Source organism: Hippopotamus amphibius, chromosome 16 (assembly GCF_030028045.1).
Source record: "Hippopotamus amphibius kiboko isolate mHipAmp2 chromosome 16, mHipAmp2.hap2, whole genome shotgun sequence".
Taxonomy (NCBI): domain Eukaryota; kingdom Metazoa; phylum Chordata; class Mammalia; order Artiodactyla; family Hippopotamidae; genus Hippopotamus; species Hippopotamus amphibius.
Genome location: NC_080201.1, coordinates 52,325,896 through 52,353,503, shown reverse-complemented (window position 1 = coordinate 52,353,503; position 27,608 = coordinate 52,325,896). Strand labels below are relative to the sequence as shown.

General features: G+C 46.7%; 1 protein-coding gene across 1 annotated transcript; it reads left to right on the top strand.

The window, feature by feature from the left end:
* The first annotated feature begins 335 nt into the window (after positions 1 to 335).
* On the top strand, positions 336 to 21,285 carry LOC130838691 (cytochrome P450 2B11-like). Its single transcript, XM_057712144.1, has 9 exons — positions 336 to 514; positions 11,935 to 12,097; positions 12,237 to 12,386; positions 13,675 to 13,835; positions 15,297 to 15,473; positions 15,964 to 16,105; positions 17,512 to 17,699; positions 17,875 to 18,016; positions 21,095 to 21,285. The coding sequence occupies exons 1-9, from the start codon at positions 344 to 346 to the stop codon at positions 21,274 to 21,276; spliced, it is 1,476 nt and encodes a 491-aa protein (XP_057568127.1). The 5' UTR covers positions 336 to 343; the 3' UTR covers positions 21,277 to 21,285.
* Positions 21,286 to 27,608: the final 6,323 nt, after the last annotated feature.

Sequence of the window (27,608 nt, the reverse complement as noted above, 5' to 3'; positions counted from 1 at the left end):
AACATGTGCACGCACAGACCCACAAACACAGCCCAAAGAGGAGACAGCGCATGCTCCTCCAACACACACACACACACACACACACACACACACACACACTCATGTGGACCTTGGTATCTCTACCATGGTATCTCTGCCAAGGTCTAGGGAGGGAGTGCAGCTAGGGCGTGAGCAGGTCACATGGCTGGTGGAGCAGGGAGTATGGGTTCCCCTGCACTTCTCTTTTAAGTTCACACTCTTGGACGACGCCAGGGAATGGATGAAGTTACACAACTGGGTGGGGCTCAGGATAAAAGGCTCAGCCAGAGGCCGCAGTGGGTTGGAAGGCAGTCAGAGCGGGGCCATGGAGCTCAGCCTGCTCCTCTTTCTTGCTCTGCTCTCGGGACTCTTGCTTCTCCTGGCCAGAGGCCGCCCAAAGGCCCATGGCCGCCTCCCGCCAGGCCCCCATCCTCTGCCCTTCCTGGGGAACCTTCTGCAGATGGACAGAAGAGGCCTGCTCAAATCCTTCCTGAGGGTGAGATGCCGGCGGTGGGGATCTGAGGGTGGCTCCCTGCTCCCGTACTGGGGGATCCCTCAACAGGAGGAGGGAGGCAGGCTTCCAGGCTCAGGAGTGGGGTGCGCGCAGGTTGGTGCGTAAGGGGCATGGGACTGAAGCCTGGTGGATGGCGGTCAGATAGAGGTGTCCCTCACTCGGTTGGAAGTGTGTGGGCACTGTCCCTGGGGGCGGGCAGGGAGCCACGCAGTGGTGTCTGGGTGTACAACACGGGTACAGACATCCAGGATCCTCTGTTCCCTTCTGCCAAGTCTCTGCGTGCCTGCCTGCTATGGGACGAAAGAGGAAAAAGGGGCGGGAGCACTGATTTCGAAGAGAGAGCCGTGAGCAGTCCTGAGGAGAGATCGTAGTTCCTTGCCCAGGAATGGAGCCTGGCTAGCCTGAATGAAACCCAGCAGTCCTAACCACTGGACCACCAGGGGCTAGAGGCTAGAAGCCACGTGGCCCTGCCTCTTTCCCCCATTTGAAAGCAAGAATGTTTCAAGGAGGAAAAAACTGTATAAACAGGTACAACGTTGATTGTTAGAGGCACCGCATAAGGTACGGGAGAGTACACAGAGGAGGAGTTTGTTTCTTGAAGACAGAAACAAGTCAGAAGGACACACCTGGAGAGGAGTGCGGGCGTCCTGAATGAGGAATGCAGGAACGAGGCGATTTAAGTACTTGTATAAGTCAGCCTTCCAGTCTTTGTTTACCTTGGCCAATTATCTTGTTTCTTTTTCCACACCTGATCTGTTCTAGGGACCCTCCTCCAAATGTGTGTGTAACTTTTTGCTCAGATGGATCCCACTGCGCAGATGTCCACACGTATTGTGGGGTGTATGTCCACACGTATTATGGGGTGCAGCCTCTTCCCTTTTCGACCCCCAAGATGCCCTCTTGCACTTGTGCAGTCAGGAACGTCTTCCATGACCTCAGCGTGCTCATCTTATCTCTTTCCTTCAGCAGAGCTCAGCTTCTGCCACTAGTTTGTCCTTGGAGTGTGTGGGTGAGAACAAAGTTTCAATTTTACTCTGCTTGACAAACACCAGCTGTCTAGCCCAGGGGCCCATCTATCTCCTACCTCAGCACCAGTCAAACAGGTTCTTCCTCGGCAACCAAAAGACGGCAAGACTGGCCCATGTCAGCACTGGGACAACAGGGAAGGGGGAGGAAGAGCAGGACACAAGGTCCGGTACAGAGTGCTTACCAATAATGAACATTAATGCGCTATAAGAGTAGCTGACACTGTGGAGTGTTTACCAGGCTGTAGATCACTGCTTTCCAGGCAGGATTTCATGTGTGATTATCTATTTATGTATTAATAAGGAAACCCACATCCATGAGCCCACTCCCCAGCTGGAGAGCGGGAACACGACTATAACTTCCATAAACCCCTGGCTCTTCTGTCCCCTTCCCCATACCTCCGCCATGCCCCGTGGGGACCACACTCCTGAATCTTGGGCTTGACACCCGTTTGGTTTTAACAGAGAGTGTTTTCTCATAGATGTGGAGGCCCCCAAGTGCATAGTATTTGGTTTTCATTGTCTTCAGTGTATCACTAGGCTATACACCATGCTTTCCTGGAAATGCCTAGACTTAGTTTCTTCCCTCAGAATTATGTGGCTAGGATTTATCTGTATTTTTGTGGGAATTCCTCAGGTGTCAGTTACAACAACCTTGTGGGCTAGGAGATGTGTTATCCTCATCTTAGAGGAATGGACAGTGAGATTCAGCGCAGGGAAGGCCCTGGTCCACAGCCACATTGCTGAGGACTTCACAGAGGGAAGCTGGGATCCAGCGTGGAGGCCCCTTCCTGTCCTCCATAGACGGAGCTGGCTAATAATTAGGGGATCTCTAAATACTCTGGGAATTTAATGAAGGCTGTGGGTTCCCTCCCCTAGAAATACTCACATGTATTCTGCAGAAAACTTTGCACGTTTCAGACCCCCTACATCTCTTCTATAGACCTTGCAAGGAGATCCTCTATGTGTCCATTTTCCTCCATTCTTTTTTTTTCCTGCACCTCACAGCTTGAGGGATTTTAATTCCCCTATCAGGGATTGATCCCAGGATCCCTGCAGTGAAAGCTTGGACTACCAGTGGACCACCCATGATCCTCCATTATCATTGCATCCTTGGAGAGAGACATGGGAGAGAAGATGAGGGAGATTGAGGGAAGGAGGGAAAAAGAGGGCATGGGCTTGTGAGTGTCATGATTTGCTTCCAGATCCTTCGGGAGTCAGACAGACGTGGGTTTGTGTTCTAGGTAGTTGAGTATATAGTAACACTCTTACTGAACCTTCACTTCTCTTTGGTAAAATGCGTTGGTGATGTAAGAAAGCCTGCCTTATGAGATCTTTGTGAGGACTACCTAGTGTGTGGAGCCTGGTGTATAGTAAGTGCTCCTTACATGGAGGACACTCAAGTAACCACCACTCATTCACTTATTCACTCCTTCAGTGGTAATTTACTGGGCATCTTCTGTGTGCCGGGGAGTAGTCTAGGCATTGATGATGTGGCATTGGACACGGCCCACAAAATAAATGAAGAAGGAAATATTAGGTCAATAAGAGCTGTGATTCAAATAAAGCAGGGTGATACCTTTGAAAGTGGTGGGGGCTACTTTCGACTGAGTGGTGAGGGAAAGGCTCTGTCTTGCCTTGTTTCTGAACAGACACTGTGAAAGATGCAGGTGGAAGATACCAGAGAGAGACAGATCCAAGAACCCTGAAGGAGCAAGCTTAACATGTTTGGGGACCGCAGGGAGGCCGGATGTGTGTGAGCCAAGGGGTGAATTGGAGAAGAAGTGAGAGGGGTGATGGGACAATGCCGCGTAGACCGTGTCAAATACAGTGGAGACTGCGGGTCCTATTCTCAGGGCAGCAGGAGCACTGGAGAGTTTGGAGCAGGTTCAAGATATTAATTTACGTTTTAATGGGACGGCTCTGGCTTCACTGTGTGGTGGAGTGGGTGGTGAAAGGATTGCAGGCGGCACAGGAATGGAAGTAGGGAGACCAGCAAGGAGGCTTTTCAGAGATCAACGTGAGAGAATTTTGAGTGAATTTCACCTTTTTATAATTTTAAGTCAATGTTTAAATCAAATTTTTAAATTGAAGTAGAGTTGATTTACAATGTTGTATTAATTTCTGCTATATGGCAAAGTGATTCAGTTATATATACATATGCATTCTTTTTTTTAAATTTATTATTTTTTGGGGGGTACACCAAGTTCAATCATCTGTTTTTATACACATATCCCCATATTCCCTCCCTCCTTCCACTCCCCCCCACTCTCCCCGTCCCAGTCCTCTAAGGCATCTTCCATCCTCGAGTTGAACTCCCTTTGTTATACAACAACTTCCCACTGGCTATCTATTTTACAGTTGGTAGTATATATATGTCTGTGCTACTCTCTCACTTCGTCTCAGCTTCCCCTTCACCCCCCGCCCCCCCAAACCTCGAATTCTGCAGTCCATTCTCTGCATCTGCGTCCTTATTCTTGTCCTGTCACTGGGTTCATCAGTACCATTTTTAGATTCCGTATATGTGAGTTAGCATACAATATTTGTCTTTCTCTTTCTGATTTACTTCACTCTGTATGACAGACTCTAGGTCTTTTCACCTCATTACATGTAGCTCCATCTCATACCTTTTTATAGCTGAGTAATATTCCATTGTATATATATATCACATCTTCTTTATCCATTCATTTGTTTTTTGTTTGTTTGTTTGTTTTTGTGTTTTTTGTTTTTTTTGTTTTTATTTTCTTTTTTTTAAATCTTTTTATATTTTTATTTTTTTATTTTTTTGGGGGTACACCAGGTTCAATCATCTGTTTTTATACACATATCCCCGTATTCCCTCCCTCCCTTGACTCCCCCACCTCGAGTCTCCCACACCCTCCCCGTCCCAGTCCTCTAAGGCATCTTCCATCCTCGAATTGGACTCCCTTTGTTATACAACAACTTCCCACTGACTATCTATTTTACAGTTGGTAGTATATATATGTCTGTGCTACTCTCTCGCTTCGTCTCAGCTTCCCCTTCACCCCACGCCCCCTCCCAAACCTCGAGGTCCCCAGTCAATATTTGTCATTCTCTTTCTGACTTACTTCACTCTGTATGACAGACTGTAGGTCTATCCACCTCATTACATATAGCTCCATCTCATCCCTTTTTATAGCTGAGTAATATTCCATGGTGTATATATGCCACATCTTCTTTATCCATTCATTTGTTGATGGGCATTTAGGTTGCTTCCATGTCCTGGCTATTGTAAATAGTAATGCAATAAACATTATGATACAAGTTTCTTTTGGGATTATGGTTTTCTTTGGGTATATGCCCAGGAGTGGGATTACTGGATCATATGGTAGTTCCATTTGTAGTTTTTTAAGGAACCTCCAAACTGTTTTTCATAGTGGCTGTACCAACTTACATTCCCACCAACAGTGCAGGAGAGTTCCCTTTTCTCCACACCCTCTCCAACATTTGTGGTTTCCAGATTTTGTGATGATGGCATTCTGATCGGTGTGAGGTGATACCTCACTGTGGCTTTGACTTGCATTTCTCTGATGAGTAGTGATGTTGAGCATCTTTTCATGTGTTTGTTGACCATCTGTATGTATTCTTTGCAGAAATGTCTATTTAGGTCTTCCGCCCATTTGTGGTTTCAGTTATTTGCTTTTTTGGTATTAAGCTTCATGCGCTGCTTGTATATTTTGGAAGTTAATCCTTTGTCCGTTGTTTCGTAGGCAACTATTTTTTTTCCCATTCTGAGGGTTGACTTCTAATCTTGTTCATGGTTTCTTTCACTGTGCAAAGCTTCTAAGTTTCATGAGGTCCCATTTGTTTATTCTTGATTTTATTTCCATGATTCTAGCAGGTGGGTCAAAAAGGATCTTGCTTTGATGTATGTCATAGAGTGTTCTGCCTATGTTTTCCTCTAGGAGTTTGATAGTGTCTGGCCTTACATGTAGGCCTTTAATCCATTTGGAGTTTATTTTTGTGTATGGTGTTAGGAAGTGTTCTAATTTCATTCTTTTACATGTAGCTGTCCAATTTTCCCAGCACCACTTATTGAAGAGGCTGTCTTTTTTCCATTGTATATTCGTGCCTCCTTTGTCAAAGATAAGGTGCCCATATGTGTTTGGGCTTACTTCTGAGTTCTCTATTCTATTCCATTGATCTTCCTTTCTATTTTTGTGCCAGTACCATACTGTCTTGATCACTATGGCCTTGTAGTATAGTTTGAAGTCAGGAAGCCTGATTCCACCAACTCCATTTTTCCTTCTCAAGATTGCTTTGGCTATTCGGGGTCTTTTGCGTTTCCATACAAATTATAAGATTTCTTGCTCTAGTTCTGTGAAAAATACCATTGGTAATTTGATCGGGATTGCATTGAATCTGTAAACTGCTTTGGGTAGTACAGTCATTTTCACAATGTTGGTTCTTCCAATCCAGGAACATGGTATATCGCTCCATCTGTTTGTGTTGTCTTTGATTTCTTTCATCCGTGTCTTAAAGTTTTCTGCATACAGGTCTTTTGCCTCCTTAGGCAGGTGTATTCCTAGGTATTTTATTCTTTTTGTTGAAATGGTAAATGGGAGAGTTTCCTTAATTTCTCTTTCTGCTCTTCTGTTGTTAGTGTATAGGAATGCAAGAGATTTCTGTGCATTCATTTTGTATCCTGCTACTTGACTAAACTCATCAATGAGTGCTAGCAGTTTTCTGGTAGAGTCTTTAGGGTTTTCTATATATAATATCATGTCATCTGCAAAGAGTGACAATTTTACTTCTTCTTTTCCAATTTGGATTCCTTTGATTTCTTTTTCTTCTCTGATTGCTGTGGCTAAAACTTCCAAAACTATGTTGAATAATAATGGTGAGGGTGGACACCCTTGTCTTGTTCCTGTTCTTAGAGGGAATTCTTTCAGTTTTTCCCCATTGAGAACGATGTTGGCTTTTGGTTTCTCATATATGGCTTTTATTATGTTGAGGTAATTTCCTTCTATGCCCATTTTCTGGAGAGCTTTGATCATAAATGGATGTTGAACTTTGTCAAAAGCTTTTCCTGCATCTATTGAGATGATCATATGGTTTTTATCCTTCAATTTGTTGATATGATGTATCACGTTGATTGATTTGCGTATGTTGAAGAATCCTTGCATCCCAGGGATAAACCCCACTTGATCATGGTGTATGATTTGTTTAATGTGCTGTTGGATTCTGTTAGCTAGTGTTTTGTTGAGGATTTTTGCATCTATATTCATCAGTGATATTGGTCTGTAATTTTCTTTTTTTGTGACATCTTTGCCTGGTTTTGGTATCAGCGTGATGGTGGCCTCATAGAATGAGTTTGGGAGTGTTTCGCCTTCTGCAATATTTTGGAAGAGTTTGAGAAGGATAGGTGTTAGCTCTCTCAAAATGTTTGATAGAATTCACCCTTGAATTCGTCTGGTCCTGGGCTTTTGTGTGTTGGGAGATTTTTAATCACTGCCTCAATTTCCGTACTTGTGATTGGTCTGTTCATGGTTTCTATTTCTTCCTGGTTCAGTCTTGGAAGATTGTATTTTTATAAGAATGTATCCATTTCTTCCAGGTTATCCAATTGATTGGCATATAGTTGCTTGTAGTAGTCTCTCATGATGTTTTGTATTTCTGAGGTGTCTGTTGTGACTTCTCCTTTTTCATTTCTAATTCTGTTGATTTGCATCTTCTCCCTTTTTTTCTTGATGAGTCTGGCTAATGGTTTATCAATTTTGTTAATCTTCTCAAAGAACCAGCTTTTAGTTTTATTAATTTTTGCTATTGCTTCCTTCCTTTCTTTTTCATTTATTTCTGCTCTGATCTTTATGATTTCTTTCCTTCTGCTCACATTGGGGTTTCTTTGTTCTTCTTTTTCTAATTGTTTTAGGTGTAAGTTTAGGTTGTTTATTCGATAATTTTCTTGTTTCTTAAGGTAGGACTGTAATGCTATAAACTTCCCTCTTAGAACTGCTTTTGCTGTGTCCCATAGGTTTTGGGTTGTTGTGTTTTCGTTGTCATTTGTTTCTAGATATTTTTTGATTTCCTCCTTCATTTCTTTAGTGATTTCTTGGTTGTTTAATAGTGAATTGTTTAGTCTCCATGTGTTTGTATTTTTTGCAGTTTTTTTCCTGTAATTGATATCTAGTCTCATGGCGTTGTGGTCTGAGAAGATGCTTGATATGATTTCAGTTTTCTTGAATTTGCCGAGGTTTGATTTGTGACCCAAGATGTGATCTATCCTGGAAAATATTCTGTGTGCACTTGAGAAGAAAGTGTAGTCTGTCGTTTTTGGATGGAATATCCTATAAATATCAATTAAGTCAAGATAATCTAATGTGTCATTTAAAGCTTGTGTGTCTTTATTTATTTTCTGTTTGGATGATCTGTCCATTGATATAAGTGGGGTGTTCAAGTCTCCCACTATTATTGTGTTACTGTCGATGTCCCCTTTTATAGCTGTTAGCATTTGCCTTATGTATTGAGGTGCTCCTATGTTGGGGGCATAGATATTTACCATTGTGATATGTTCTTCTTGAATGGATCCCTTGATCATTAGGTAGTATCCTTCCTTGTCTCTTTTAATAGTCTTTACTTTCAAGTCTAATTTGTCTGATATGAGTATTGCTACTCCAGCTTTCTTTTGACTTCCATTTGCATGGAATATCTTTTCCCATCCCTTTACTTTCAGTTTATATGTATCCCTTGGTCTGAAGTGGGTTTCTTGTAGGCAGCATATAGAAGGGTCTTGTTTTTGTATCCATTCAGCCAGTCTGTGTCTTTTGGTTGGAGCATTTAATCCATTTACAGTTAAGGTGATTATTGACATGTGTGTTCCAATTACCATTTTCTGAATTGTTTTGGGTTTGTATTTGTAGGTGTTTTCCTTTTCTTGTGTTTCCTACTTAGAGAAGTTCCTTTAGCACTTGTTGTAAGGCTGGTTTGGTGGTGCTGAATTCTCTTAACTTTTGCTTGTCTGGAAAGCTTTTGATTTCTCCCTCAAGTCTGAATGAGATTCTTGCTGGGTAGAGTATTCTTGGCTGTAGGTTTCTCTCTTTCAGGACTTTCAGTATATCCTGCCATTCCCTTCTGTCCTGCAGAGTTTCTGTAGAAAGGTCAGCTGTTATCCTGATGGGTTTTCCCTTATATGTTATTTGTTGCTTTTCTCTTGCTGCTTTTAATATTTTTTCTTTGTGTTTAATTGTCATTAGTTTGATTAATATGTGCCTTGGTGTATTTCTCCTTGGGTTTATTCTGTATGGGACTCTCTGTGCTTCTTGGACTTGGTTCATTATTTCCTTTCCCATGTTGGGGAAGTTTTCCACTAGAACCTCTTCAAATATTTTTTCAGACCCTTTCTTTTTTTCTTCTTCTTCTGGGATGCCTATAATTCGAATGTTGGTGCACTTAATGTTATCACTGAGGTCTCTGAGACTGTCTTCTATTCTTTTTATTCTTTTTTCTTTTTCCTGCTCTGTGGCGTTTATTTCCCCCATTCTATCTTCCAACTCACTTATTCGTTCTTCTGCCTCAGTCATTCTGCTGGTTATAGCATCTAGAGTAGTTTTAATTTCAGTTATTTTGTTATCCATTACTGTTTATTTTTCTGAGTTCTTAGAAATTGTTTCTTGTACTTTCTCTATTTTGTTATCGACATTTTGTATCATTTTTGCTATCATTACTCTGAATTCTTTTTCAGGCATTTTCCCTATTTCCTCCTCATTTATTTGGTCTTGTGGGTCTTTTTCCTGCTCCTTTGCCTGCATGGTGTTCCGTTGTTTCTTCATGGCTGTCCAGACTTTTGGGGTTGCTTGTCCTGGCATTAGAGGTGTTTATAGAAGACTGTCCAAGCCTCAGACTAATGTTAATATTTCTGTTTCCTTTGAGTCTCAGCTGTAAGTGTCCTTCTACTCGCCTTGGGTTTTTTTGCATTATTCTGTGGCCAGCAGAGCTTCCTTTATTGTTTGTCTGTAAGCGTCAGTGTGTGCGGAGCGAGAGGGTACAACAGTGGCTCTTTTCCCTGGGAGTGAGTGAGCATTGGTGCACTGTGGTTTCTGTCGGGCTTGGAGGTGCCTGTTGCAGAGGGACTCCGGTGGCTCAGGTGTAAACAGAAAGTCTCAGAGTTGGGCCTCTCTCGGGTTTTTTTTTTCTCTGCAGCCTCCCTGCTGCCAGTGTTCCAAGGGGTTTTAATCCAGCCCCGCCCGAGTGCCTGAAGGTACTTGTTATCCCTGAGCACCATAGGTGGCCCACAGGGCGTCTCTCCACTGCCTGTTGCAGAGGCGCCGAAAGAGAGAGAGGCTACACCCGCGGCTCCTCCACCCCACCCGGGAGCCTGCAGCATCCAGCCGCCATCATGGCCGGGCAGCTCTCAGGGGCGGGCACTCCTCGCTGCGGACCTCTTCCCTCCTGTCCTCTCGGTCCATCACCTTACTGGCAACAATGTTTCTCACCCTGAACCAGCTTTCCGGTTCCCACGCTCCCGCTCCCGGACCTCTGTTCAGCTGTGAATCGACGTCTCAGTCCAGGAACGCTGAGGGTGCGGACCCTCCATATACTTCTCACTCCCTCCTGTCTGCCACAGCTCCGCCGCTTCACCCTCTTTGAGCCATCCTAGATGCCTCCCTACTGGTTATTACAGGCTCCTTGCGGTCCTTTCTGGTGTCCGAGGTCGTCTGCTAGTGTTCAGCTGGTTCTCTGTGGGAATTATTGCATCTTTTGGTGCATTCCCAATGCATCTGTGGAGAGGGATGCATTCCACGTCCCTCTATTTCGCCGCCATCTTTTTCCAAGCACTTACACATTCTTTATTTTAATGTTCTTTCCCATTATGGTTTCTGTCAGAATATGGACTATAGCTCCCTGTGCTATACAGTAAGACCTTGTTATTTATCCATTCCATATATGAGCTTACATCTGCTAACCCTGACTTCCCACTCCACCCCTCCCCCCACCCCCCACCCCCTGGGCAATTACTGGTCTGTTCTCTATTTCTGGATTCAGTTTCTGTTTCGTAGGTAGGTTCGTTTGTGTCCTATTTTGGATTCCACATGTAAGTGGTATCATATGGTATGTGTCGTTCTCTTTCTGTAAGTCAACATTTAATTGAAGTTTAACATTTAGGGTAAAAGTGCACAAAGCCTAAGCTCAGCCCAGTGAATTCTCACAAATGAACATACTCATGTAGCTGACATACAGACAATTAACACCTTGGCTTGTCCCCAGAAACCCTCCATAAGTCCCCCTTCCAAACATTACATTCCCATTATTCTGACACCATCGGATCCTGTTATCTGTTTTTGAACTTCACATAAATGAAATGAAACTTTGGGGATCATAAAAGAAAAAAAAAATAGAATTAAGATGTATGGACTCTTTTGGGTCTAGTTGCTTTCACTCAACAATATGCCTGTGAATTTCATTCCTGTTGTTGGCTGTAGCAGTGGTTTGTTCTTCCTCATGGCTCTAGAGTAGTCCATGGTATGAATACATCAGTAGCTGTTTATTCTGTACCTATGTTGCTAGCATTTTATTGTAAGGCATCTATGAATCTTCTTTTGTGTGTGTGCGTGTGTGTCCAGGTTCCATAAATACTGTTGAGCAGTTTCCCAAGTGGTTGTATTGACGTTATGAGTTTTCAAATTTCAGGAACACCCTCAGAAGGCCATCACTTTCCTGTCATGTCCCCCAAGTGGGTGGGTGGGTCAGGGTGGTTCACCGGGGAAATTGCCAGGAGGCAGACAGAGGTTGAAGTTGGGTCACAAGAACGATGATGCTATAGTTGAGATGCCAGAGCCATCTGGCCAGGCTCAACAAATATCATGTGGGAAAGGGTGATATTAGGAATATTAACCATCCGTACTGCTTAGGGCACCAACCAATCCAACCAATGTGGATTGGGCTGGGTCATGGGTTCATCCTTTAGTTGGTGGGTCCTGGGATGCAGAAAGGCAGAGTGGGGTGGAAGGTCATGGGCCAGCAGTCATTATCAATCTATATGTAAGTGTTTAATTACCAATGTATATGTTTTGTGTTTGTTTGTGTGTTTGTTTGTTGGCTGTGTAGGGTCTCCGTTGCTGTGTGTGGGCTTCTCATTGTGGTGGCTTCTCCTGTTGAGGAGCATGGGCTCTAGGTGCCCCAGCTTCAGTAGCTGTAGCACCCGGGCTCCGTAGCTGTGGCATAAGGGAGTAGTTGCTTCGTGGCTTGTGGGATCTTCCTGGCCCAGGGATTGACCCCGTGTGCCCTGCAGTGGCAGGCAGATTTAAGCACTGCACCACCAGGGAAGTCCCTATATGTGTTTTAATGGCTCAACAGTGGAAATGGCCACAGAGCTGCATGTGGACTAATAGCAACCTTGGTTGTGGGTGTGCTTGGCAGCTCCGAGGGAAATACGGGGATGTCTTCACGGTGTACCTGGGGCCACGGCCAGTGGTCATGTTATGTGGGACAGAGGCCATTCGAGAGGCCCTGGTGGACCAGGCTGAAGCCTTCTCTGGCCGGGGGAAAATCGCTGTCGTTGAAGCAGTCTTCCAGGGATACGGTAAGGGCCTCAGGGTCACCGGGAGGGCACTGGGGATGGAGGAGGAGGATTGGGGAAGGTGAGTCTGAGAAGGGAGGATGAGGGGTAGAGAGGGACCCAGAGTCTCCTTTCAACTTCCTCTGCAATCCTTGCCTCCCAGGCGTGATCTTTTCCAACGGGGAACGTTGGAAGGTTCTTCGGCGATTTTCTCTGGCCACCATGAGAGACTTCGGGATGGGAAAGAGGAGCGTGGAGGAGCGCATTCAGGAGGAGGCCCAGTGTCTGGTGGAGGAGCTGCGGAAATCCCAGGGTGAGCCCGGGGGACGGGAAGGAGACAAAGATGGTGCAGCTGTGGGTGCAAATCAGCGGAAAGACAGAGGGGTGTACGTGGGCAGAGAGACGCAGGAACAGAGAGAGGCAGAGCTCAAGAGATCATCAGACAGAGAAGCAGGCAGAGGGAGAGCGGCACAGAGATGGGCAGGGGTGGGTAGGAGAGAAACACAGGGGGCAGGAGAGATGCAGGGAGTGTAGTGTGAAGAGCAACTCAAAGACATAAACTCAGAGAGTAGCACGTTATTACTGGTATTCAAGGAAACCCATTCATGGTTTGATTGTATCTGTCAAAGGCCAAAAACGGACTTCTAAAACGAAGTCAAGAGAGAAAATGGAAAATGACAGACATGTTGAAAAGCACAAACTGTGTTTTCCTTTCTTTGGGTGTGTAGCTGACACTGAGCCAGGGGGACAGTCCAGCTTTTCTGCCCTTGGGAAGCTGGATAGACACTTCCGGTTGGTTTGGATTCCTCAAACACCTGTGTTTGAGACATAGAGGTGACAGGGTCCTTTATTCAGAGAGTATGAGGCATAAATGTAGAAGCTGGGAGGGAGAGGCAGAAGCAGAGTCACAGGGAGCTCTAGAGGAATATAGACAGAGGGACTGAGGAGAAAGGCAGGAGGAGACAGAGGGATTCTGACACAGAGACAGAGAAGAAGAAAGAGACAGAGATGGAGGGACCAAGGCAAAGAGGGAAGAGACTCAGAGAGGCAGAGAGAAACAACAGCAGAGAGAAATCGAGGCACAGAAAATTCGAGACAGACAGGCTGAGGAAAGGGTCTACAAGGGAACAAAAGAAGATGGACAGGTGAGACCCAGGGAGAGAGGCTGCACTGACCTGATGTTCCTGGGTGCACAGCCCACCCTCCCTCCACCTGGGGTGAGCCTGGCATATCTAGACATCAGCTAACAAGTGCAGAACAGTTCCCTGAAGAGCAGAGAATCGCAGAGGTGGAGAAAACAGGTGGGGGTGGGGTGAGAGTTAAGGGACTGGGAGAACAGACTTGAAATTGCACATGCAATTGACTGAACACTTGCTCTGCACCTCTTTCACAGGGCTGAGATGAGAAGGAAAGACACTAATAGGTGAGGTGCTCAGACTAGGGCCTGGCACATGACACAGCCTAGCGAGTGTTAGCTGTTATGATTCCTGTTTTCCTTATCGTGGCTGAGTGATGGAGGAGAGTGCCACAAAGATGGGCAGCAGCCACAGGCTCCTCAGGCATTTGAGTCCATGCCCTATGCCCCACGCCTCCTCCCTTAGGAGCCCTCCAGGACCCCACCTTCTTCTTCCATTCCATCACCGCCAACATCATCAGCTCCATTGTCTTTGGAAAACGCTTCGCCTACAGGGATGCCGAGTTCCTGCGGCTGCTGGACATGTTCTACCAGTCCTTCGCGCTCCTCAGCTCTTTGTCCAGCCAGGTCAGAGAGGGTGGGGCAGAGGTGGACATCCAGGCAGGGGAGAGGGCTGATCTGCTTTGGGGGACTGGCAATGCAGCCGCGCACTGGAAGAGGGGCAAGGACAACAGAGAGAGACAGGGACAGAGAGACCTGCATGGTGAGAGAGATGGTGAAACCGTGACAGAGAGACTCAGAGGAAGAGAGGGGAGTGATGGAGAAGGTGGAAATGGAAAGAGAATCAAAGACACACACACACAGAGAAAGAGAGAGAGAGCAAGAGAAGGAATCAATCAAGCTTTCAGGCTCTCTAGTCTTCTGCTCTACACCTCTGTTCCTGATTCCTCTGTACCTTCACCTATGGCAAAGCCCCTCACTTGAAGAAATCCAAGGATACCTAAAAAGAAAGAAGGATATATCTTCATCTCTCCCATCTCTCCTCCTGCTTTCTTTCTTTTCAAAAATGTTCTCCCAGATTATAAAGTAACATGCTCTTCTTTTAAAAGAAAATAATGATATTTCTCTTTCTTAACTCACCTGGAAATACCCGTATTGTGGATTAAGTTAAAAAGTTAAACTGTGGAGCCCTCTGCCTAGCTACCATCCTCAACCAGGAGTGTGTGTCAGACTCACATGTGCGACGGTCACAAATACAAATTCCCGTGACCTCCTAGTGGAGAGTGAGACCCAGCAAATCTGGAATGGGGTCCAAGGCGAGCATTTGAACAAGCCCAACAGATGATTTCAAATTTCTCCTCCCACAGAGACCCCCAGAGAAAGGAAAGTCTGGAAGGAGGTCTGCCAAAGAGCTAACAATGGTTATATCTAGAAGGAGATTAAGGAGGAATATGACAGTATACTTTATAGCATTCTGCACTTTTTGAAATTGTTTGCAACAAGTTAGGTATTACATGCGTCATCAGGAAAAGCCATAGAGATATGCTACAAGTAAATAAATAGTCCTAAGCGGTCAGCAGCCTCATCCTGTGTAAGCACCACATTCTCAACGTCTGACATACCACATTCACAACATCTGAGATGTGGAAAGAGTCCAAGAGAGGTCTGAGCCAAACAGACAAACTGGCTGGGGTAGGCAGCGGAAGCCCAGAGGGAGGATGAGAAGGAGACACATGGAGATAAAGAGGGTGGAAAGGAGAGAGACATTGATGGGTGTGTGTGTGTGTGTGTAGAGACCAAGAAAAAGACATGAGGATGAGGAGGGAAAGATGCAGAAAGACAAAAATGTGAGAATCAGAGATCAGAGGAGACCTAGAATCAGTGAGTGAAGGACTCAGATACAGAGAGAGAGATCAAGAGCCACAGGGAGACAGAGACACCCAGAGAGACAGAGAGAGATGGACAGAGAGATAGAGACAGAGAGAGACAGAGATCCCTTTCCGAGGTACTGGGGCCCAGGAGGACTGCCCCTCCCTGGGAGCAGCTAGGTCAGCCCCAGGAGGACCTCACAGCCCTCCTCCCCTGCAGGTGTTCGAACTCTACTCCAGCTTCTTGAAGTACTTTCCTGGCACACACAGGCAAATCTACAAAAACCTGCAGGAAGTCAAGGCCTTCATCGTCCGCAGTGTGGAGAAGCACCGTGAAACCCTGGACCCCAGCGAACCCCGGGACTATATCGACACCTACCTACTCCGCATGGACAAAGTGGGATTTGGGAGAGGGCAATGGGAGTGGAAGGGGAGAGAAAAAGACTCGGGGTGAGCAGAAGGGAGGGGAAAGGAGAAGAGTGGGGAAGGGGGGAGGGAGGAACAGAGGATGAGAGGGGGGATTCGGAAGGGAACAGAGGCGGAGAGGAAAGGGGGCAATGGTAGGCAGGAGAGGGAAAGAGAGGAAATTCTGGACATGGGGGAGAAATACAGTGACAGGTGAAAAGACCCCCAGAGGCAGAAAGCGGCTGGGAGAGGAAGGGGGAAAAACGTCCTAAGGAGATGGAGAGATGGATTGAAACAGACAAGGCAGAGCAAAGAGAGACTGAGACAGACACAGAGAGATATGGTTGGGCTTGCGGAGCACAGAGAAAAGGGAAATGGGCCAGGTGGTGTGAGACCCGTAAACAGGTGGAGGGACCCCAAGAGATGTGTGTGCAGCAGGGCCCCAGCCTCCCCTGACATGAACCCTGCCCCTCTGGACCCAGGAGAAGTCCAACCCCAAGAGCGAGTTCCACGAGCAAAACCTCATCATCAGTGTCCTGTCGCTCTTCTTTGCCGGCACCGAGACCACCAGCACCACTCTCCGCTATGGATTCCTGCTCATGCTGAAATACCCCCATGTCGCAGGTGGGCAGGCTGGGGACAGCCACTCAGGGGGGTCTTCTGACCTCTATGGGTGCTGCAGCAATGGGGCTATGGGTCCTCTGTGAATGATGGAGGCAGCGTTCCCCTCTTATCAGCAATAGCCTAAATTTTGAATGAGCCCCACTAAGCCAGCCCTGTTGGTGGATGGCTGAATGAAGAATCTGTCAACCTGGAGGTCCAGTGGTTAGGAGTTGGCGCTTTCACTGCCATGTCCCCAGGTTCCATCCCTGGTCAGGGCGCTAAGATCCCACAAGCTTCACAGTGCAGACTAAAAAAGCAATCTGTCAATCTTATTTTTCCCACTGTTTCCCCGATCTCTTAAAGATCAACCCACCCATTGACCCATCTGTCTTTCATTCATTCATTAACCTGTGTACTCTGATTCTGTCATCTGTGATTCATCTAAGGACATACACTTCCATTCTTTATTTGGATGAATGGATTCATCTGTCGATCCTTTGAGTGATTCATGGAAGGAACTATTTGTCATTGTTTCCTTGGCTCCTTTACTCATTCATGCACCCATCTGTTTTTCTAAAACTAGCTTGTGTACCTTAATCCTTCCATCAGCCAGTTTGTCAATTCATCCTTCATCCATTTATGATTTCAGTTATCTTTTAATAATTCACTCATTTACTCCCCCTTGATTTATACACCGAGCATTCAACCCATCCATCCATCCGTCTATTCCTCTATTTGCCTATTCCTTTAAATTTATTCTTTCACTTATTCTTCCATAAATTTCCAACCATCATGGGATTCACTGGTTAATCAGGTTCATTTATGTATTTGCCTATGGACCCTTTAGTAATTAATGATTAATTAGTCTTTGATCAGTAAAGAATACATGCATTCATTAACGTTCCTCCATTCATCAGTCTACCCATTCATGAACTGACCCACTAATTCATTGATTGATTGGTTGATGTATTCATTTATTGATCCAGTTGTTCATAGGTTCATCTATTGATCTGTTTTACTCTTATATTCCTGAGGACCTAGTACAGTGCCTCATCTGTAACACACATACTATATATTAGTTCATTTTCTACTCATCTTAGAGGAGGAATTTTGACAGGTTCGTAGCCTTGAGTTCTTACTCTGAAATTCTATGCAAAATTGTGGTGCACGTGTCTGTGTGTGTGTGTGTGTGTGTGTGTGTTACCTGTGCATGTTGGGAGAGAATGATAACATTCGTTAGATATCAATGGGTGAGAATTCTTGTCGTTAACCCCCTTCTCCCCACACCCCAGGCTGGTTACTCTGAGGGGTATCAAGGATCTAACTTTTTCTGAGAGGGTTTTCCTGGCCCATTGGCCCATAGCAAGCAGTGTCCCTGCTGAAATGCCTCTTTCAGTGAGGGTCACTCGTCCCACTCTTCTGTGCAGAGAGAATCCACAAGGAGATTGACCAGGTGATTGGCTCGAATCGCCCTCCAGCCCTGGATGACAGAGCCAAAATGCCGTACACTGATGCAGTCATCCATGAGATTCAGAGATTTGGGGACCTCATCCCCATTGGTGCGCCCCACGTGGTCACTAAAGACACTCACTTCCGAGGGTACATCCTCCCCAAGGTACATCACCCCACTGAGCTCCTGACTCTCCCGTGTGTGGGCATCCTGCATCCCTGGGTTCTCTTCATCTCCAAATTGACCTCTTTTGGGTTTGACCACTCACTCTTGTTTCATGCTTTTGGGGTGGTGTGGGGAAGGAATGGTAATATCTTCTAATCTTGTGACCCTCCCTCAGGGCACGGAAGTATATCCCATCCTGAGCTCTGCTCTCCATGACCCGCATTACTTTGAAAAACCAGATGCCTTCAACCCGGACCACTTTCTGGATGCCAATGGGGCACTGAAGAAAAATGAAGCTTTCATGCCCTTCTCCACAGGTAAGCTGGACCTGCATTCCAGAGTGCAGGTGCCATCCCCTCCTTGCGACAATCAAAGAGAGGTGCCTGTTCATTGAGCAGTTAGCACACACCGGGTGCTTTACCCCTGTTAGCCGTCTCACCTTCATTGCAACCCTGGAGGGGCCATGAGAAGTGAAATCACTTCCGAAAGGCACATCTTGGTAAGCTGGATGGTGGGGGATTATTTTTAACCTCCTCTCTGCACGCTGGTATAAAATATCTGTTAGCACTATGCTAAGCCCAGTGTTTTCTTTGGGGCTGAAGATAACACTTCACACAAGTCACACAGAGACACAGTTCCTGCCCTCAGAAATTTACAGTCCAGCAGGAGAGACGGACAGGAATCATATGGTCCAAAATAATGTATAATGAAATGAATGAATGCTTGCAGTGTGCTTAGAACTGCTTGGCTAAAGTAAGGGGCAACTCTTCCTCATAGAATTAATCACAATTATGATAAGTGCTCTAAAGGGGGCTTTGAGAACATAAAGTAGGAAGTGCTGATGACTTATGGTGGGTTGGTGAGGCAAAGCTTCCCTGAAGCAGTCACTTCTAAGCTAAGCCATTGTGGGAGGGTATGAATCAGCCACTGGAAATAGTGTTCCATCAGAGGGAAAAGCAAGGGCAGAGCCTGCAGGTGGAGACAGCATCACTCCCTTGAGACACTAGAACTCAGGAAGACTGGGGTATGGATTCCAGGAGGTAAGGGTGAAGGGTTCAGCTGGGCAAGGCCTGGGAATCTGGGGGGAGTCTGGATGTATCCTGCCAGCACTGGGGAGCCGGGGAGGGTCCTGAGCTGCCCTGACCTCTCTCTCTTCCCATTCTCCACTCTTTGGCCCCATCCAGGGAAAATCCCAAAGCCCAAGGTCCTCATCCTTGGGGAGAAAGGTGAACCCCAGCATCAAGTCCCTAGGCTTGAATTGCACTGGTGACTTCAGTGACCCAGGGCCCCTAGCTCCGCCCAGTGCAACAGCTTCCTTCCTCATTTCATTTTCAGTGAAATTCCCGGGACATGTGGGCTCAGGGGCTGATCGTCAATTTCTCTTTTCAATAGTCGTGTCCTAAGTTCCGAGAGTGGCAGAGATGTGGCAAATAAAGACAGAGACAGATAGATAAGGATAGAGTGAGTGAGAAAGAGAAAGGGACCAAGAGAAAGACAGGAGAGACAATGGCAGAAAGAGACTGAGTGAATGTGAGATGGAGGAGGTGGACGAGGAGGAAGAAGAAGGAGAGAAACAGAGTAAGACAGAGAGAGAAAAAGAGAGAGTGACGTAAGTAGTGAAGAAGAAACCCTGAAGGAGAGAAAAGGGAACTGTACAGGGAGACTGACACAGGAGAGAGGGAATTCCCTTGTGGTCCAGTAGTTGGGGCTCTGAGCTTAGCGTGCGGGTTTGATCCCTGGTTAGGGAAATAGGATCCCACAATCCATGCATGGCAGCCAAAAAAAACCCCAAACCAAACCCAAAAACCAAACAAAGAAACAGAAACCAAGCAAGAAAAATGAGAGAGCATTGTGGACAAGAATCAGACCTGACTGGACAGAGATAGGGAGTTAAAGACGATGGAAGAAGGCGGAAGAAGAAGAGCTAAAGAGAAGAAAGGCAGAGAAACAGTGCCTGGCTGGAGGTACAGACAGAGAAAAAGATGGACGCAAATGGCCACGGGCAGGGAGAAAGACGGAACCAAAAAGGTGTTGAGACAAAGGGTGTCCAGTTGCACAACCCCAGGGATGGGGAGGGCAATATGGGAGGGAGAAGTGAGGCTGTCGTGGGATGGGCCTGGTTGTAGAGCCAGTTCCAGGACAAGAAGCAGCTGGGAGCTAGGCTGTGAGTATTGCTAAGCTCGTGCGTCCTAACTTCTAAATGTGCCTAGAAGATGTGGATCCTACCCCAGATGCCTCCAACAGGCACAACGTCTAACAACTTGGAAGGCTTAGGGGGAATTCCCTGGCGGTCCAGTGGCTAAGACTCAGTGATTCCTCTGCGGGGGTTGTGAGTTCGATACCTGCTTGGGGAACTTAGATCTGGCAAGCCAGGTGGCGTGGCCAAAATCAGAATAAAATAAAATAAAGTAAAATAAAATAAAATAATGTAAAAATGAATGAAAAAAAGAAAACCTTGGAAGGCTTAGGAAATGCCTGCAAACCTTCCCTTGAAATGACCTTACTAAGGTTGTTGTCTTGCAGATTAAGAAATACTAAGTAAAGGAGAGTATATCAGGGTTTCTGCCTTTTTCCTGGCACCCTTTGTCCTCACTTCTCTCCAAGTCCATGGTTTATAAGTGTTGTGGGGGATCCTTATGCCTCTGAGACTCTGATGAAAGCGAAGCCTTCCACTCCCATCTTATGTCCATCTGTCGTATACAGATTGTTATGTACGCTATGGTTGTTTCTGGAATTCCTGAAGCCCATGGCTCACAGGTGGAGATAAGAAGAAACCCAGAAATGTATACACACACACAGTGCCAGACAAACACCTCTCATGCAAACTCCCCTCCACACACACCCAGAAACAAACACAAGGTACTAACTACACTTGCAGGACCCTTACTACTGGCCAGGTGTTATGCTACAAATTATAACAAACACTAACTTCTTTATCTTCACAGTAGCCCTACAGGATAGGTACTATTCTTCCCATATTAGACCTAACAGACAAGAAAAATGTTAAGTCAGAAATATGCACATACCTACATGTGGAGGCAGATTTGAGCTGGTGTGCGCTCGCACGCGCGCGTGCACACACACACAGACACAAACACCCACCCAAGCGGAAGTGACTCCTTACCTTCTGTGGGGCCACGGAACTCTGAACTCTTTGGAAATCGCACAGGAGCTACAAACTCTGTCCTGGAGAAATGAGCAAGGTACATCCACTGAACGATTTGCACCTGCTCTCAGAGGGTTTGGGAATCCTGTGAGTCTAGCGTGAATTGCATGTTAAAGGCGAATCCCATGCAAATTGATGCAATGGACACAGGTGTCTGGGCTTTGGGGTGTGACAGGGCAAAGACTGTGCATCTGCCCCGTGCCCACATTGTGAACCTCTGTGCCCACAGGGAAGCGTATTTGTCTTGGCGAAGGCATCGCCCGCACCGAATTATTCCTCTTCTTCACCACCATCCTCCAGAACTTCTCCGTGGCCAGCCCTGTGGCCCCTGAGGACATTGACCTCACTCCCCGGGAGAGCGGGGTGGGCAAATTGCCCCCATCGTACCAGATCCAGTTCCTGCCCCGTTGAAGAGGATGAGGGAAGAGGGTGCAAGGATGCCAGGGTCACGTGTGTCCCCACTTCTGCAGAGAATGGCACCTTGACTCTCTCCCCGTCTTCCCACCTCTGAGGATGCTGTGCTGTGAACCAGTGTCCTTCCCATCCTGGGTTGCCACCTCCATGGGAAAGTTGCATCCACAGTCTCACCTGCTTCTATCCTTCTGCAGCTCTTCTAAAACTCAATGACATCCTTTCTTTCCCCTGTTAAGAGAATTCCAGAAGTGGTGTATATATAGGGAACGGGCCTAAAATGGGAAACTTGCCTTTCCAATAAGGACCTCTCTGCAGTTCTGCCTCTAAGGCCACAGCTCACCCTGAGTGACTTCTCCCTTCCTCAGAACAACCAGAGCCTCCTTTCCTCAACCCCCAGGGCTCCATGATCTGTGCGGACATGAGCTCACTTGAGTCCTCCTTCCAGTAGCCCCATGTGATGGGTGCATTTGACCACGTCCCTTTTCAAGTTGAGGAAACAAAGGCCAGGCGATGGCCAGAGCTGTCCCAGGTCAGCTGGCTAGTGAGTGGAGACGCAAGTTTCACACTCTGTCTCCCTGGCTCTTGAGCTCAAACCCTTCCCACAGCTCCCTTCTGCCCCCAACATAGAGTGTAACATTAAGAGGAAGTCCACATCATGTGTAACTGAACAGTTTCAAGTGTATTTAGTTCATTCCCAATGCATGCAGTCACCACCACTATCTAGTTCCAAACATTTTCATCACCCCAGAAGCAAACGCCTTTCCCTTTAGTGGTCATTCCCCATTTCCCCTTCCCCTCAGCCCCTGGCAACACCAAATGCTTGCTGTCTCCATGGATTTACCTATTCTGCATATTTCTTATAAATGCATCATACGATGTGTGGTCTTCAGTGTCTGGCTTTTTTCACTTAGTGCGATGCTTTCGAGGTACATCCGTGTTGTAGACCATAGTTGTACCTGGCATGGTCCTCCCTCATCCTCATCTTCCTGCCTCACCCTACGCCTTCCCGCTCTGAAGGGACCCATCATCCCACTGCCCCCTGAGCTGTTTGGCTCTTTTGGATTCCTTGATAGTCCCCAATCTCTATGCCCTGAGATGCAAAGAAACATCTGAAGCCTGACATCCCTGGCTCAGAGGGTGGTCCCTGCCAGGTAGCATGACCATTTTTTGTCAGGTCACTAGGGATCTTTCCAGAAGGTGAGAACTCCTTCACCTCAATGCCTGTTCCTTGAGGGAGAACCTGTTGTCTTGCTCAACACTGTAATCTGAGCACCTGGCGCAGTGTGTGACACGGGACAGGTACGCAAAATACGTGCTGAGGGACAAATGAATGAATCAGCAAACCCCCCATCCAGACACCATGGAGTTCGTTAGGTCCCCCCATCAGACCACGCCTCCTCCCGCCTACCTCCTTCTCCACAGAAGGTCAGCCACGTCCCCGTCCCCAGCGGGCACAGGGTGCCCCAGCTCTGCTGGCCGGCTCACCTCATTCCCTCAAGAGGCCATGCCACTCACTGACAAACCTGCAGTGCAACCACCCCAGACCCAGCCTGCACACGTTCCTCCAGCCGACGACACCTCCCTTCTGTGAGGGATGTGCTCCCTCTTCAAGGACATTGCCCACCGAGATACCTCCAGCCACGCAGGGGCCTGTGCGGAAGCTGGCGTGGGATCCAGCTGAGATGACGAACGTCCTCGCGTCTGCAGCTCCTGCTGCCTCTCGGCTCCCTCTTGTCCCTGGAGACTTAGCAGCACCTCTGCCAAGGCAGATGCCTGGCACACCCTCCCCAAAACATAGCACATATGACCTATTCCAGATATTTTATGGCTATTCTACCATATATTTTTCTCAAATGTAAATCAAATGAGGAAAAATCTTTCTTCTCCCTAGTTTACAAGTGTTCTTCTTTTTAAAAATTTAACCAGGATGGTATAGTGAGGAGTCGCAATAATTGTTTTAGCTCCTGGCAAATGATCAGATTGTTTTCCTCCTTCGACCTTTTACAGAAATCATAGATAGCTTGGTGTTGAATCATTCTCTCTCTTGTGGAAGCGGAATAAGAGAGGCCCCGGAGTGCTGAGGGCTCGCCCAAGGCTCTGTAGGAAGTCACGGTCTATGTCGGTCTATGTAGGTTGGGGCAGGGCTAAGCTGTGATAAACACCCTGAACATCTCAGCAACTTCAAGCCAAAAGGTCCTTTTCCTACTCATGCAATGTGCCCATCCCAGGCCAGCACAGAAACGGCAGTTAATGAGGACTCTCTCCTCACACATGTAGAAACAGGGAAAACAGCGCGACATGCCTCCACTTAGCCCTCACTTCATTGGACAAAGCAAGTCCCATCCCAGTTCAATGTGGCAGAGATGCTGATGCACCCAGAGATGTGCTATGAATACTTGTGAACTGTGGGAAGACATTCTGGAACCTTTTTGAAACATTGAAAATGTTGAAGTATGTGGGCCGAGCGATGGGATTCAGAATGTCCTGCTTGAGCAGTGGAGGAGCTGAGGGTGTGGGGCGTGGAGACTAATATCACCCTGTTTGGTCCTGAGGGATGGCTGGTTAGCCAAAGACGGGTAAGATTCCTCAGAGGAGGAACAACCTAAGACAGGCACAGCCGCAGAGGGGCCAACAGGGGTGGGGCATAGAGCCTTCCTTATATCACCGTGTTTGGCCCTGGAGGATGACTGGTTAGCCAGAGACGGGTAAGATTCCTCAAGGGAGGAGCAACCTAAGACAGGCACAGTCGCAGAGGGGCCAACAGGGGTGGGGCACAGACCCTGAATCCTTTTGAGAGAGGTCTCCTGCCCCCAGGGCTGTTTTGCTCTCCACCCCCAGCTCAAATCCACACCTGCTCAACTCGGACTCAGGAAGTAAACAAAGATAATTGCCTCAGTCATGTGAGGCCTTTGATTGTTTATGAGTGTAACCTGAGAATGTTAGCACACGAACTCAATAAAAGCAACCTGGGATGAGTCAGCAGGGCTCTTGATCGGAGAGGTCTTGAGCCCCTCGGTCCCACTTTTCTCTTCAGTCTGTGTCTGTGTGTTCTTCAAGCTTGCGGCACCCGTCACTCACCTCGAGTCGCCGAGCTGGTCTCGGCAGTGAACCATAATGAACTTTGCCACACACACAAGGCGGCTGTCTGGGCTCTCTTCCTTCCCACCGAGACTGCAGGTGATCGGGATGCAGTGCAAACCGTGGCCCAGCCCACGGATATGCTGGCATCTCCCTCGGTTATTCCTGTGGACACAGCCTGTGTGGGAGTCAGTCGTGGACACTCAGGGCTCCACCTAGATGGACACTGTGTGGTAGCTGCCCCCGTCCTGCAGGCAGATATGAGTGGTGGTCGTGAGCAGTCACAACTGCGGCTGATTTGGGTGTGGGGGTTGGGTCTGGGAGGCTTACTCTGTTGGTTGCTGATTGTGGGCAGGACCGGGGAACTTGGAGGAGGGCCAAGGTGACCAGAAGAGTGGGAGCACTCTTACAGCAAAGGCTGTGCATCCACTGATCAGAGTAGGTCAGTGCTTAAACAGCCAATGTAGCTCCAAGTGCTCGCCTACTCCAGGAGGGGCCAGAGCTTTCAGCTCCCCTCTACCCCTCCCTCATGGTCCTCCTACCACGGGCATGCTGCCAGGGATTTCTCCAGTGTGTTCACATTTCCTCATAAATTGGCTTAGTTGAGATTATAATTAATACATAGAGACACACAGAGAAAGATAGAGAATCTGAGATAGGAAAAGACCGGGTACCAGGAGGGACACAGGAGCGGCGGTATTGGATAAGTGCAGGCAGGTAGGACTGAGATAGAATTGAGATAGAAATGCACACTGCTCCCCTGCGCTGCCCCTTCCCCCATTGGTGGTGTTGGTGTTGTTTGTATTGAGGACAAGAAGAGGATCAGAAGTACCTCGCAGGTAAATCTATGTAAATGAGCAGGCCAGCATCTGGGCATTGTGGAGGTGGGGCAACCACGTGCCCTCCAGAGGTCCAGGCCATGACATACCCTCCCTTACACTCTCAGGAAAACGCATTTGTGTGCGTGAAAGCTTGGCTCACTCTGAGCTCTTTCTCTTCTTGACCTCTTTGCTGCAGAACTTCTCCTTGGGTTCTCCTGAGGCTGCGGAAGACATCGACCTGACGCCCAGGGAGCATGGGCTGGGGAGACCACCCCCCATGTTCCAGGTCAGCTTCCTGCCCCGCAGGGGAGGGGGAGGGCGAGAAGGGGAGCAGATCCCCGCCGAGTCTTTCCACGCAGCCCCTGTCTCTGCCCAGAATTACCGCGTGCAGGCTCCTGACCCGTCCCTGCTCACTCTCTCCTGTGGAAAGTCCCTTCTGTCGTCTCTCCTTCATCCAGCCTGCTGTAGTCCTTACTCACCTCCAGATGGCCTGCACGGTCGCCTGCGGATAATTCAGGGTCGAGAAGTAGCTGCAATAACTTGGTGATAGCACCATCCCTAGCACAGTTAGGGTAACTGAGGCCCCAAAGGAGGGCCAGATTTAGATCCACGCGTACCCAGAACAGCAGCATCAGAACCAGGTGCCCTACTTCCCTCCTTGTCCTCATCTACTCTGCACACCCCTGCCCGCTTCCTTCCTTGAATTGAAATGGCTCGTTCAGCCCTCAACTTCTGTGCTGTGTGACTCCAAAATATCTCCCTTACCTCTCTGATTTCATCCTCCAAAACCAGTGAGATCAAAATAAAGTTCTACCATTCCTGGACCAAATGGCTACCTGTGCTTCCTTTTGGTTATGCTGTTTTGGTAAAATTCCTGTCATAAAATTAACCATTAACCATTTTCAAGTGTACAGTTCCATGGCATTCAGTAACACAATGTTGTGCAACCATCATCTCTGCTTCTTCCAAAATATTTTAATCACCCCCAAAGGAAACTCTGTCCCATTAAGAAATCAGTCACCACGCTTCCCTCCCCGTAGCCACTGGGAACTATTGGTATGCTTCTGTGTCTATTCTGGAAGTTTCATATAAATGGAATCATGCAGTATTACAAAAAGTTGAGATCCAAAATGCTTGATAATGGAAGCAGTAATTTGCAGTTTAAATCACATTTTTGTGTGTGTATGAAATATTTCATAATCTTGAAGGCATTTTAAAAAACAAGTTTCTTTATCTTTTCCAAATACTTGTCAGCATATCATGAATCTTAAAATGTTAGGCATCTCAGTGTTTTAAGTTAAATGTAAATATACAAAGCCGTTTACACTCATTGTCAGTTACAAATCACTGTACCAATAAATTGATTTAATAAATCTTTCACTGTTTTAAATATGTTTACTCTACATCGAGTATTTTATATTTCACTACGTGGTTGCCATTTTGTTGTTGTTGTTGTTGTTGTTGTTTTGCTGTTGCTTTTTGTTGTTGTTGGTTTGGTTTTGGTTTTTTTCATTGCACCATTCAGCTGGATCTTAGCTCCCCGACCAGGGATCAAACCCGGGCCTGCTGCAATGGAAGCCAGAGTCTTAGCCCATGGACCACCAGGGAATTGCCAACAGTTGGCCATTTGAAACCACTTCTTTGTGTACTCAGGTTTTTCGAGATGAAACATATGGCAATTTCTAAGCACTTGGGCATTTTCCAAAGCAACCTGTAAGGTACTGCCTTGTGGTTGTCCAACTGCATTAAAAAATATCAAAACACTTTACAATCTATAATCAATCTCTTGATCACTGAAACCTCATACTTAAGAATCTCTAATCTATGTAATTTATGGTACAATATTTAAAATCATTCTAGTGTTTGCAAAATACTTGAGAGTTTACAAAATAGTCATTCATTCCAGAAACACTTATTGAGCCTCTGGTCTGTGCCAAGCATTTTCTAGGCACTTGCTGTCAAATGGGTCAAAGTAGTCAAGATCATCTGAGGTGGTCATGTCCTTCAAAAGCTATACCATTTTTGAATTATTTTATCGTTTCAGTGTTTTTAAAAGTAAAGAAGTATTTTGGCCACCCACCTATGAGGTATGCAGGATCTTAGTTCCCTGACGAGGTATGAAACCCGTGAGCCATGCAGTGGAAGCATGGCGTCTTCTCTGCTGGACCGCCAGTAAGTCCTGAATAATTTTATAATGAACAAATCCTATACTAATAAAACCAGTTATCATTGGCAAACACACTGCTGCTGACACATTATTTTGTTTTTTAGTGAGCTGAGTGCTTTACACTGTGCAAGAGACGTTGCCTCTTGGAAATAATTTGATCATTCAAAAGCATACAGCAACTTCTATCTTTCCAATTATAAAGTATTTTACAGTTTTAAGAGCACATGGTGATTACAAAACAATTCAACCTATAGGGATCACTT